General features: G+C 38.1%; 1 protein-coding gene across 2 annotated transcripts in view; it reads right to left on the bottom strand.

Moving 5' to 3' along the window:
* Nucleotides 1–1743: 1743 nt before the first annotated feature.
* TGFBR1 (transforming growth factor beta receptor 1) overlaps nt 1744–14201 on the bottom strand; it is a 70333-nt gene continuing 57875 nt past the window's right edge. The window contains exons 7-9 of one of the 2 annotated variants that reach the window (XM_040238878.1): nt 12154–12278; nt 11011–11141; nt 1744–5999 (exon numbers count right to left, since the gene is read on the bottom strand). In XM_040238878.1, the coding sequence (XP_040094812.1) occupies nt 5874–5999; nt 11011–11141; nt 12154–12278 (382 nt within the window). In that variant the 3' untranslated portion in view covers nt 1744–5873. The remainder of the gene's footprint in view (nt 6000–11010; nt 11142–12153; nt 12279–14201) is intronic. The other variant, XM_040238888.1, reaches the window with a different exon arrangement.

Here is a 14201-nt window from a genome sequence, read left to right as displayed (position 1 = left end):
GTTCTCCATAGTTCGTGTACCAGTTTACATTCCTACTAACAGGACAGGAGGGTTCTCTTCGCTTTGCACCCTCTCCAGCATTTGTTGTTTGTAGGGTTTTGATGATAGCCATTCTGCCTGGGTGAGGTGATTTCTCATTGTAGCTTTGATTTGCATTTCTCTGATAAGGAACGGTGTTGAACACCTTTCCATGTGCCTGCTGTCCATCAGTATGTCCTCTTGAGAGCCATGTCTATTCAGGGCTTCTGCCTTTTAAGTCGGTTGTTTTGATGCTATTAAGTGTCATTAGCTGTTTGTAAAATTTGGAGACTAATCCCTTATCAGTAACATCACTTACAAATATTTTCTGCCAATCTGTGGGTAGTCTTTTCGTTTTGCTTATTGTTTCCTTTGCTGTGGAAAAGCTTTTGAGTTTAAGTAGGTCCCATTTGTTTGTTTTTATTTCTGTTATTCTGGGAGATGGATTGAAGATGTTGCTGTGATTTATGTCATAGTGTGTTCTGCCTATGTTTTCCTCTGAGTTTTATAGTGTTCGGTCTAACATTTAGATCTGTAATCCATTTTGAGCTTATTTTTGTGTATGGCATTAAGGGATGATCTTAATTTCATTTTTTCACATGTGCTGCTTTTTTTTCCCACCTCTCTTTTTGAGAGCTGGTTTAGTTGTATCCAAATCCTATCATTCTCGACAGCCTTTGTTTCCTTTCTCTTCTTTGAAATACTTAAGTTGCCAATGTCCTATTATAATTCTGTTCTTTTGTATTAGGAAAGAAAATAGTCATCTTAGTTTCTTGTTTTCCATCTCACATTAAGAACTTTTTCACAATGATTTAATATTATTTAATTGAATATTTTCTAACCCTTAAAAGTCATACATGACTGAGCCCTTGCTTTTATAACATCTAATTTTTCTACTCATTTTTCAGAATAGCTCCAATGTTTTCTAAGTTCTCAATTATGAAATAAAGTACAGAGTTGCAGGATCTGTCTATTGGGCCATATAGGTAGTATCACTTTTTCCAGATCAGAAAACCCCAAGGGCTGAAGAGGTGATGAAAAGACAAAGCTAGTTCTGTTTTCTCTGAATCTATGATGTTTTAAAAGTAATCTCACTTTCTTCTGGAAAAAGCTCTACTTCTGCCTTTATTATGAAGAAAAATAAAATCGCTAAATCTGGTCTCTGAATTGAGGTGACTAGTCTTTAATGCAAGAACAATCCAATCTGCAAAACCTCACCCAGAGTATGTTGTGGGCTTGGGGATGCCATCTCCCCTCTCTATCACTACTTCCTCAGTTCTCTTATCAGTCAATTATCTCTCAGGAGACTGACTGTTCAAACAAACTCAAAAACAAAAAACTTATTTCTACAAATTATTTCTCACAATTCTTAATTTAGGAAAAATTTGGAAAGAAGATGAAAATACTTTAAATTTTCTTTGGAAATCATTGAAAAACTTTAACACAAACTTAGCAGATTGCTGAGCCAGAGACAAAGCAGTTCATGTGTAGACATGTCACTTCGTGACCACCAACAGATTAGCCACCCACAAGCATGTGGAAAGAAGCTTCTACACAGAAAGATGCACCCTTGGACAGGTGGGCAAGTCTCAAACACACTCTAATACTGTAACTTGTACCAAGCAGTCATCCAAAGATTCTAGTCTGTATTTATATCAGTTACATTTCATAATAGCAGGACTCTCTCCAATATACACCCTTTATTTTAAATTATGCCACTATCACTTGGGAAAAAAAGTAATTTATTTGCATTGCTTCCATTTTTCTACTGTAGTGTTAGGACTTGACATAGCATTATTCTTCTACCTCCTATTTACAGTTCATTCAGAATATTACTACAAATACAGTATACAATTTTAAAAAACTTATGGGGAATTGCAGTTTTCGTTTTCCTCACCTCTTTACAGGTTTCTCAAAATCATCCAATGTAAGTGAAAGTTTATATGGACATTTTCTGTACACATCTTAAAGGGGCAGAGATTACAGTGATAAAGCCAGAAGAATTTTGCACAAATACAATAAAATACAGAAAACAAAGTATAGATGTTATTTGGGGTACAAATATAAACAATACAGTACCATTTGAGTAATTTTGCAACATAATACTCATACTTTATAGAAATAAACCTGCAAACCCGGAGGATGCTCTGACAAATATTAAACATCATATATACAATGAGGTAAATGTACCTTGGTCTCTTGAGAGGTAATTGAAGTTTAAAGCAATTGACGTTTTGAAGCATCTCCTTGACATATAAAGAAATATCAAACACCCCATTCCATTGGCACAATGTGAAAAAGGGATATCAAAACACAGTTCATGATCCTCAATTCACAAACCTTGCTTAAAAATAAAAAACATTCACTGAAGTTCTTTTTAAGCTTTTAAGAAACTGGTTGAATGTTGTTAACCACTTTTTTTTTTAAGTTTACAGTTACAAATAAGACTGCATAATAGGGTTAAAAGTTTAAATATACTGACAATCCACAGAATGTCCTAGAAGTCCAGCATTTCTGGAGAGGGCCCATGGGAATCGCAGCATTCCAAAACAGACACAAGATGCTGCAGGACACGTCATGAGCTATTTTTTAGAATCTCACAAACATCTGAACTGGCATTTTTCTGCCAAGCTGTGACAGAACTATTATTTGGACTCTCACCATGTGCATGTGGAGCCAGAACACTGCATGGTCAAGAAATAGTTTACTAACAATCACTCTTTCATTGGAGGGGTAAAAATAAAAACTCTTGATATGACATGTCTAATGGGATCCTCATGTTTTGAGTTTTAATTAGCACTTCACCATCTTGTTTTACAAAATACTCTGTATGTGACAATTCTTTAAGGTAGAGGGGGGAAAAGGTAACTCAGGCATGAGCAGCAGAATGGCCAAGTGACCACTGAATTTTTTAAGAATAGAAATTTGGAGTTCTTGCTGACCATGGCACTGTATCCTGACTCAAGGCACTTCCTGAGCACGATCATTACAGCATAACTACAGGCTCAGCTCTTTGGACCCTGTCCTGTGGAAGATACAACTGGCCATTGCTTCTGGCACAACTCCCACTGCCAGAGCTACCCCTTGCTGCCAGCCCACTCAGAGGCAGGACCAACAGGAAGGCAGTTTGGGAGAGAGCGAGCTAAGGGTGTGAAGAAAAGACCAGGGATGTCTACACCCCAGTAAGCCATATGTACCCCTCATCCCCGTTCCTCTGGGGGTACTGACAGACAATCTGCCTGAAGGGATACTTTAGCCAAGTTGAACCTTGGAAAGTGAGCGTCTGAAGATAGTATAAACACAAAGGCTTGTGTTTTTAAATATATTTCTCCAGTCAAATTTTTCTGCAGAAATAGCCACAGCAATCATGATCCGTAAATATTTTCAGTTACTTTCATTTTCAATACTAGCCAATTGGGGTTTGTCAAACCATCGTTAGTCGGGAAAAAAAAAAAAGGAATTAGCTAGCGTAACATGTAAACCCAATTTAGAACTAAATTCCAACTTTTAAAAAGTTCCCTGATTCATCAAAAGTAGATTTTATCCATTTAGGCTGAACAGTAAAATTGTAACTCATTTTTTTTTTTTTTACTTAATAAAGAATATCTTCAGCAAAAGTTGATTACCTTATATGAAACTGAGAAATCATGTATCACAACTTTAAATCAGACAAGAACTTTTGGTATGTTCTTAAAATTATATAAAAATAGTTTTAGTGATTACATGCATTGGTCCCCTGGATTTCATAAAGCAGATCTGGAAGGCTTATAAATGGCCAAAAAAAAAAAAAAAGTACCTGATCATAGAGCTAGAGGTTATTAAACAGGAAATGTAACACAATTATAAAACAAACCTCTCAAACTCACTCATTTGCTTTGATGAAATCATGGTAACTACAGAAAAAACTCAAATTTGGACTCAAAATATTAACCTCTAAACAATATTTTCCCCATGTTGTTTTTAAACACGTGAAATTGACACTAAATTCCTATGAAGTATGTCATTCATTCTAAAATTACTTTGGCTTTAAGACCAAATAGTCTTTCAAATTTATTCTATTTATAAGAAATAAGACGTTATCAGAATGCAGCTCAGTCAGCATAAATGGCCACTATCTCTTACTGACCAAAATACTGTAAAGGTTATTCTGACCCTTTCATCAGGAAATTGATAGCTCTATAAGGACGTCTTGCCTCACAGCTATGATAGACTTTCCTCCCTCAGATTAAGATCACAGTGATAAAGAGGACTTTGAAAAATTGTAAAAATCCTGCAAAGACTTTTAGCACTGGAAGTAAAACCAGTTATTATAAGCTACTTTCAACTTAATGTGAGAAGGCCATGACAGATTTGCTTTAAACATTTAATTTCACCATAAACATCTATAAATGGAGAATCTATCCTTGGAATATGCCTTAGCTATCACTTTCCCAAATACTGAAGGTGCCCCAAATTCACTCCATAGCCATATAAATTAGGCAGTTGCAATATCTGCACAGAGAAGGAAAGACTGAATTAGAAGCTGCCTTCCTCAAAGTGTAATGCGACCTCAAAACCACACTGACTCTAACCTTAGCTACAAAGACAAAGTCCACAGAACAGTGACTCCTACACAACAATGTGACTCTCAAATACCTGTTACTATTCAAATTATCAACTACCTTTACCTTCCTAGAAAAAAGCCTATTTAACATTAACCATATTCTAATTTTAAACGTAATTCATTTCTTAAAAAAATAACACTGTCTTTGATCAGATAAAGAAAAAAATGGCTTACAGAATGCCAAACAACTTTTCACAAGCAGCTAGACAAATTTTCCCTTTTAGAAAAATTTGTCTGTATGCTACGGATTTTAAGTTATTAAAGTACTATAAGCATCAAGAGTGCCACTTGATTTTTTTAAAGTGTACTTAGACAATACAATTAAAATGCAAAAACTGGATGAGAATACTTAATTATGACCATGACTACAATTTACCAATTAATGCCATTTCATTTCTTTAGTGGTTTAAGCACATTTTGGTAGGAGAAAGGCATTTTCAAAATGGAATACCAAAGAACATACCAGAAAAACTCTTCCAGAAAACAAAACAGAGTAAGTCTGGGTTATCCAGGTAAATAAACTTTTGAATTAAAACATGACAGGTTTAACACACACAGAGACTTTAAGCAATTCTACTCATTTCCATTAGAAAGACACAGAAGTGGCACTTACTGGTATAGTACAATCCCATTTTGAAGGCATGTAATGTTCTGAATATGTGAAAGAACAATAATATACAAAATACAATTGCATAAATTATGTTCCTCACTACTATATGAGGTCATTTTTAGACTCAAGATAAGAGTTTATAGGTGTTAGTTTTAAGATCCTGAAAATTATAGAACAGTACATTCAAAGTCTAAATCAAAGAAACTCTTTAGTGGTTCAGAATCCTCTGAGAATGTACTAACCAGGAGAAATGACTTTCTTTAAAAATAAGAAATGTTTCCTATAACTCAGCCGTCCAGCTCCTTTACCCTTACAGATGATCTCCAGCACAGCAGTTACCTAAAGTTAAGACCAGCAATCATGTAAAAAAAACAAGTTTTGTGTTAATAAAAAATAAAGGTAGACTACACAACATTTTGTAACTGTCCTGGGAAAGAAGCGTTCATAGTGCACAGAAAGGACCCGACATGGCGGTTTCCTGGGTCTGAAGAAATCCTGGGATGTTTTAGTTCACCTTGTTACATCGTCGTAAAAGGAAGCAATATCCTTCTGTTCCCTCTCAGTGAGGTAGAACAAATGACCTCCCAAATTAAAACCCAGGAGCAGATCTGAAGAAGTAGAGTTCAGGCAAAGCCACAGAATTTACATTTTGATGCCTTCCTGCTGACTGAGTTGTGACAATGTTTTCTTAATCCGCAAAGCTGTAAGCCTAGCTGCTCCATTGGCATACCAACATTCTCTCATAATTTTAGCCATTACTCTCAAGGCCTACAAGAAAAGAAAGATCATTAGTGCATGCACCACGTTTCAATGACCTGGATAATAATCTTTCAGTTCAGTTCAGTTGCTCAGTCATGTCCGACTCTTTGCGACCCCATGAATCGCAGCATGCCAGGCCTCCCTGTCCATCACCAACTCCCGGAGTTCACTCAGACTCACGTCCTTCGAGTCGGTGATGCCATCCAGCCATCTCGTCTACCTGTAAATTTTCTTTTTAAACACCATACAAGTATTTCTGTTTCAGCATTATTTGTAATAGCAAATGAGTAGATGACCTAAATTCCCATCAGCAGGATACTGGTGCCAGTAGCTGGAGAGCAGATGGATAAGGGAGGATTTACTTGGCAGCCTGAGAAAGCTGAATCCTCAAACAGAGCTGTGCAAGGCAAAGAGAACCTGACTCACAGGAAGTGGCCCCCAAAACTGAGGAATTAACTTATATCCTGTATCCCTGGGGTGAAGTTCAGGGTAAAAATAGAATCAGCCAAAGAAGCTAGGAACCCAGATAGCTGCCCTGCCCCAACTTCACGCAGCTGGGTGACCATCCCACCCCATCCCAACAGAAGACAAGAGGTTTCAACCTGAGAGAGCAGAAGAGATTCCCATCTTGGGGAACTAAGGGCAAAATTCCACATTGACAACACACTAAATGCTAAGGCAGTAAACTTTCTCCCCAGAACACGACCAGTGACTTTACACAGTCCTCCAGGTAAGAGACCAGAAGAGTCTTCAGCCCAAGAAGAAAAGCCTAAAGAGAGACATCCGTGGTTCCCCAAGGAAGCAATCCAGTTACTTCACCCTTAGACTGCAGTGGAAGATAAGCTCCATTCACGTGCACAAAGCTTCCTATCAGCTTTCAGTGCTGCTTTTATACAGAGCATGAGCTTGATCCAACATTTCAGGAAAGTAATATGAAATGCAGAAACTGACCCAAACAGAAGAAAACACCTTGGAAAAACCAAAAGGTGTATAGAAGACAGTATCAACAATCCATCATTAATATCTTCAAAGAGATAAAAGAAAATACGGATACTGGACTTATCAATACTTTTTTGGGGTTTTGTTTGGTTTGGGGAAAGTTTTATAGAACCACAAGATAAACCTGAATAATAATAATAATAAAACCAAAAGATATAGGCGGATTCCTTTCCCAGAAAGTAGAGAGAAGAAAACAAAGAAATGGGTAATAGGAAGGAAAACACAAGAAAATCAGAATGCCTGTTCAAGATGTCTACATTCATAACCAGAGTTGCAGAAAAAGAACAGAAAATGGAAGGGAATACTTGAAAATTTCCTAGAAATGAACATTTGTTTTCAGGTAAAAATGACCAAGGATTCAGGACATGCATAAAATCATCCAGCAAACTGAGTGCCATAATCCAGATACCATCCTACATGTATCTGGTAGGATACACTAACAGACACAGCAGCGAACTGACAGACATCTCCTCTGCTCTCATAAAGCTTACATTACAGAGGGCTAGAGCATATAATAAACAAGCAAAGTGCATGGACTGTCAGTGCTAAGTGCTGAGGAGAAACATCATTTAGGGAAGGAGATAAAATATGCCAGGGGGGAAAAGGTGCTATTTTAAATAGATTGACAGGTAATGTCTCACTGACAAGGTAACATCTGAGCAAAGAGCTGGAAGAGGGGGATAATGAGCAAACCAAGAAACGTGAAGACATGGGATTCAGAAAGGCAGTCACCACAGAAGAGGCAAGAGAGATCACAGGTGAAAGGTGAGGGATATCCCAAGATGAAAGCTGGCCTAGAGCCAGCTTTTCAGACTGGAAAAGGTCAGAGGGCTCTGAAAAACACTTCCGTAGGTATCCTATCGGTTTCAAATTCTCAATGTGTTTCAGCTACTGAGGGGAGATTTGTAAAACCCAAGAAAAGTGAAAGATTAAGTTAGTGATACAAAACTAGCCAAATCGAGAAAAAATCTAAAATGACAGTGATGGCATTAATTCAACATGCTGCGACAATAATTGCAACTTGCATGTATGTTTTTAACGTTAACTACTAACTTCATGCTTAATTAGCCATCTGTTTAATATTAATTTGCTCTAATTTGCTTATTGAATGAGTGCATGAATAATTCCAGTTTGTAGTATCAAGATGAAATTTTTCAAAGACAAAATCTAGGCCAATTTCATTTGTTAAACATGCAGGTTCTGTGAGCACACAATATATTTTGTCTGGGCCTGCATACTTGGTTTCATTGGAGGCAGCCAAGGAACTCTCTTGATCTCACAGGTATCTAATGAAGTCTGCTGCTGCTAAGTCGCTTCAGTCGTGTCCGACTCTTAAGATGTAAAATAAACTACTTAAGTGAACAGCTTTTTATTCTTCCTAAACTACAAAACATCAACTCCAAAGGAAAATGCTTTGTTTTACCAATATTATAATAGTATCATAATAATGGTTGTTGTTAACTCAGTTGTGTCTGACTCTTTCTGACTCCGTGGAATGCAGCACGCCAAGCTTCCCTGTCCTTCACTATCTCCCAGAGTTTGCTCAAATTCATGTCCATTGAGTCAGTGATGCCATCCAAGCATCACATCCTCTGTCACCTGCTTCTCCTCCTGCCCTCAATCTTTGCCAGCATCAGGGTCTTTTCCAATGAGTCAGCTCTTCACGTCAGGTGGCCAAAGTATTGGAGCTTCAGCTTCAGCACCAGCCCCTCCAATGAAAATTCAGGGTTGATTTCCTTTAGGGTTGACTTGGTTTGATCTCCTTGTTGTCCAAGGGACTCCTCAGCACCACAGTTCGGAACCATAAATTCTTAGGCACTCAGGCTTCTATGGTCCAACTCTCGCATCCATACATGACTACTGGAAAAACCATAGTTTTGACTATACAGACCTCTGTTGGCAAAGTGATATCTCTGTTTTTAATATGTTGTCTAGGTTTGTCATAGCTTTTCTTCCAAGGAGCAAGCATCTTTTTTAATTGCATGACTGCAGTCACCATTCAGTGATTTTTGAGCCCAAGAAAATAGTCTTTCACTGTTCCATTTTTTCCCCACCTATTTGCCATGAAGTGATGATACTGGATGCATGATCTTAGTTTTCTGTACGTTGAGTTTTAAGCCAGCCTCTTCACTCTCCTCTTTCACCTTCATCAAGAGGCTCTTTAGTTCCTCTTCACTTTCTGTCATTAGGGTGGTATCATCTGCCTATCTGAGGTTATTGATATTTCTCCCGGCAATCCTGATTCCAGCTTGAGGTTCATCCAGCCCAGCGTTTCACATGATGTGCTCTGCATATAAGCTAAATAAGCAGGGTGACAGTATACAGCCTTGACGTACTCCTCTCCTAATTTTAAACCAGTTTGCTGTTTCCATGTCTGGTTCTAAGTGTTGTTTCTTGACTGCATAGAGGTTTCTCAGGAGGCAGGTAAGGTGGTCTGGTATGCCTATCTCTTTCAGAATTTTCCAGTTTGTTGTGATCCACATAGTCAAAGCTTTACTGTAGTCAATGAAACAGAAGTTTTTTTTGGAATTCCCTTGCTTTTTCTATGATCCAACAGATGTTGGCAGTTTGATCTCTGGTTCCTCTGCCTTTTCTATATCCAACTTGTGCATCTGGAAGTTCTCTTTTCACATACTGTTGAAGCCTAGCTTGAAGGATTTTGAGCATTACCTTACTAGTATGTGAAAAGAGTGCAATTGTGTGGTAGTTTGAACATTCTTTGGCATTGCCTTTCTTTGGGACTGGAATGAAAACTGACCATTTCCAGTCCTGTGGCCACTGCTCAGTTTTCTAAATTTGCTGGCACACTGAGTGCAGCACTTTAACAACATCCATCATCTTTTGGGATTTCCATCACCTCCACTAGCTTTGTTTGTAGTAATGCTTCCTAAGGTCTGCTTGACTTCACACATCAGGATGTCTAGCTCCAGGTGAGTGATCACACCATCCTGGTTATCTGGGTCATTAAGACCTTTTCTGTACAGTTTTTCTACGTATTCTTAATACCTTCTACTTCCATTAGTAAAAGTTAGCCATTAAGGATAAATTAAATAACATTTTTCTTACAAATTCTTTAAAAGTATAACTACAAAAATATTTCTAAAACTTTTTGTAAAGAGCTGGGGTTGAAAAGCTCAGATACTCCTGAAAAGCAGTTTCCACAAATTGCTGATGAATAGTCATATGAGCAGTGAAATGAATAAAATATAAAATCATCTGAACCATCTTCACAATCATCCAAATCCCTTATTTTACAAAAAGGTATATTAAGGTCCCAAGAACTGAAATGCTTTGCCAGAAGTCAGATTCTGAAACATATGGTAGCCAGGATCTAGAATATAGGCCTCCCGATTCCAGCCAGCACACAGCCCACTGTTCTGGGCCGCAAGGTAGCTTTAAAAAATATATATATATATGTATATATATATATTTATTTAGTTTTTGGCTGTGCTGGGTCTTCATTGCTGCGCTTGGCTTTTCTCTAGTTGTGGCGAGCAAGGGCTGCTCTCTAGTTGTGGTACTTGGACTTCCCATTGTGGTGGCTTCTCTGTTGCAGAGCCACAGGCTCTCAGGGCATGTGGGCTTCAGTAAGTTTCAGCCCCCGGGCTCTAGAGCTCAATAAGTGGTGGTGCACAGGTTTAGTTGCTCTGTGGCCTGTGGGGGTCTTCCCAGATGAGGGATTGAACCCGTGTTAACTGCAGTGACAGGCGGATTCTTTACCATGGAGCCACCAGGGAAAGCCAGGAAGCTTTAATTTAAAATGCAGGAGCCTTGTTTCACTGGCAGATCTAAACACTGTTCTAATAAACTGATGGCCACTGAAAATGTGCCATCGCCTTTGCAATGTGCTTGAAATTGAACATAAAAATCAAATTACTCTGTTTTTACTCATTGATTTAATTAGCTATGAAAAATAAAAGAATGGGAATTCTTCTGTTTTCCTTAAATAAAAGTAGCAAATTTCCACATACTAACCAGAAGCAGTTTAGAAAACTGTATAATATCCAAAATAAATACTCACTTCACAGCTCTGCCATCTGTTTGGAATATTTGGCCTTAACTTCTGTTCACAAACAACTTTTCTCATTTCTTCAACTGATGGATCGGAAGGTACAAGATCATAATAAGGCAGCTGGTAATCTTCATGAATTCCTACATTGGTAAAGAATGTTAAAAAAAACCTATTTTGAAAGGTTTACTCAGATAATGTCAGAACAATCTTTGACCAGACAGAAAAGGAACAGCTGGAAATCCTGTTACAGTGTCCCATTACTAAAACAGGTAAGTGGAACAGCCTGCTCTCTTATGCATGTCTGCATCAACAACCCACCTCCTTGAGTCAGTACTGAGCCCACCCTTTGAAACTAAATTCTGCAATACAATCAGCAAAGGCTGTTTTAATAATGGTTAACTACGAGTTGTGATGACCAGATAGACATTTTCTCCTAGAGCCCTAATGTGTAGGAAGTGAAAGCCTTTATTCTGCAAGTGCACAGCCTCAGCGGTAAAGGGATGTACACTCTCACTAAGGTGTGAATCCTACATGGCAAGCCTGAGGTGCAAGTCCCTTCCTCTACTTCTGTGTGTTAATAACCTGTCCTATTTGCTACTCCACCTCTCACTGCCTAAAAAAAAAAAAAAAAAACTAGTGCCTAGACCTGAGGCACTAGTCTCAGGTGAGCCTGGGTTCTCAAGGATAAGACTGTTTCTCAAGTAAATGTTGAAAGTTCTCAATCTAACACAAACGTACTTTAAAAAGTAATGCAATGACAGTGTATTTGCATTTTGCATATGTAATTTCCACTATCACGATGGAGAAAATCACTATAATCTCAGAGTAAAAAAAATCAGTTTGACTCCGGTACATGCTAAAAATAGCTTCCTGGGTGGCCTCACAAGCAGTCATTCATTCTAAATATCTATACTGCAAGATAACAAGGGGGTGGTTTCTATTGCTTCCCAAAATTCAAGTGGAACTAGAAAAAGACCACATTGGAATAAAGCTGTGTATTAGGATAAAGCCATGCACAAGGATAAAGCATGTTGTGTCATCTCTCTGGCACTCTCATTCATCACTGGGTAAACAATTTCATTCAATAAAAAAGACAATTCTTAAACAACTTTTGTTTCTGACAGTATATTGGGGGAAGGGAGAGAAACTTACCACCGATGGAACATCGTCGAGCTACTTCCCAGAATACCAGTCCCATTGCATAGATGTCAGCACGTTTGAAGGATTCAAAGTGTTTCATATTTATGGAATCATCTAGAACTTCAGGGGCCATGTACCTAAAAAAGAAGTCAGCACTTCATTTTATGCAATAGTAACATTACTTTTTAAACTTTCATCTTTCTTTTACTCCTGGGCGGGGAGGTCAGGGGGGTGGGAAGCAATATTAACTTTGACCTTTCCTCCTTTCACTATGGTTCTGCTGCTTTTTAAATTAAAAAAAAAAAATTTATTGAAGTATCAGTCAGTTCAGTCGCTCAGTCCCGTCCAACTCTTTGAGACCCCATGAATCGCAGCATGCCAGGCCTCCCTGTCCATCACCAACTCCCAGAGTTCACTCAGACTCATGTCCATCGAGTCAGTGATGCCATCCAGCCATTTCATCCTCTGTTGTCCCCTTCTCCTGCCCCCAATCCCTCCCAGCATCAGAGTCTTTTCCGATGAGTCAACTCTTCGCATGAGGTGGCCAAAGTACTGGAGTTTCAGTGTCAGCATCATTCCCTCCAAAGAAATCCCAGGGCTGATCTCCTTCAGAATGGACTGGTTGGATCTCCTTGCAGTCCAAGGGACTCTCAAGAGTCTTCTCCAACACCACAGTTCAAAAGCATCAATTCTTCGGCGCTCAGCCTTCTTCACAGTCCAACTCTCACATCCATACATGACTACTGGAAAAACCAGAGCCTTGACTAGATGGACCTTTGTTGGCAAAGTAAGATCTCTGCTTTCGAATATGCTATCTAGGTTGGTCATAACTTTTCTTCCAAGGAGTAAGCGTCTTTTAATTTCACGTAATTGAAGTACAGTTGACTTATAATATCGTTAATTTCTGCTGTTCAGCAAAGTCAGTTATAGGTATATATACATTATTTTTAAAATATTTTCCATTATTATTTATATAGATACTGAATATAGTTCTCTGTTCTGTACAGTAGGATGTTGTTTATCCATTCTATATGTAATAGGTTATATCTGCTAACTCCAGCTTCCCACCCCATCCCTCATCCCAACACCCTCCCCTCTACCAACCACAAGTCTGTTATCCCTCAATCTATTTTGCAGATAGGATCATTTGTGTAATATTTTAGATTCCACACATTAAGTAATATCATGCTATCTGTCTCTTTCTGACTGACCTCACTTATGATAATCTCTAGTTGCATCCATGTTGCAGCAAATGGCACTGTTTCATCTTTTTATGGCTACGTTGTATTCCATTGGATATATGCACCACATTCAATCAGCTCATCTGTCAATGGACATTTAGGTTGTTTCCATGTCTTGGTTATTGTGAAATAATGCTGCTGTGAACATAGTGGGTACATGTATCTTTTTGGATTAGAGTTTTTTCTGGATATATAGCCAGAAGTGGGACTGCTGGACCATATGGTGATTCTGTTTTTCTTTTTCCACTGTTTTCTCTAGTGGTTGTACCAACTTACATTCACAACTAACAGTGTAAGAGTTTCCTTTTCTCCATATCCTCTCTAGCATTTGTTATTTGTACAGTTTTTAATGATGGCCATTCTAACCAGCCACTCACTGCAGTACCTCACTGCAGTTTTTATTTGCATTTCTCTAATAATTAGTGATATTGAGCATCTTTTCATGTGCTTTTCATAGGCCATTTGTATTTCTTCTTTGGAGAAATGCCATTTTAGGTCTCTTGTCCTTTTTTTGATTAAGCTGTCTTTTTGTTGTTGTTCTATGAGCTGTTTACATATTTTGGAAATTAAGCCCTTATCAGTTGCATCATTTGCAATTATTTTTTCCGATTCTATAGGTTGTCGTTTCCTTTTTTTAATGGTTTCCTTTGCTGTGCTGAAAGCTTATAAGTTTGATTAGGTCCCATTTGTTTCTTTACTTCTACTGCCTTGGGAGACTGACTTAAGAAAACACTGGTATGATTTATGTCAGAACGTTTTGCCTATGCTCTCTTCAAGGAGTTTTTGATGTCATGTCTTATGTTTAAGTCAGTTGTTATG

The sequence above is a fragment of the Oryx dammah genome, unplaced genomic scaffold, assembly GCF_014754425.2.
Source record: "Oryx dammah isolate SB20612 unplaced genomic scaffold, SCBI_Odam_1.1 HiC_scaffold_1, whole genome shotgun sequence".
In the NCBI taxonomy this organism is placed as follows: domain Eukaryota; kingdom Metazoa; phylum Chordata; class Mammalia; order Artiodactyla; family Bovidae; genus Oryx; species Oryx dammah.
Note: the sequence above shows the minus strand (reverse complement) of the source record. Positions and strands in the feature narration are given on the sequence as shown.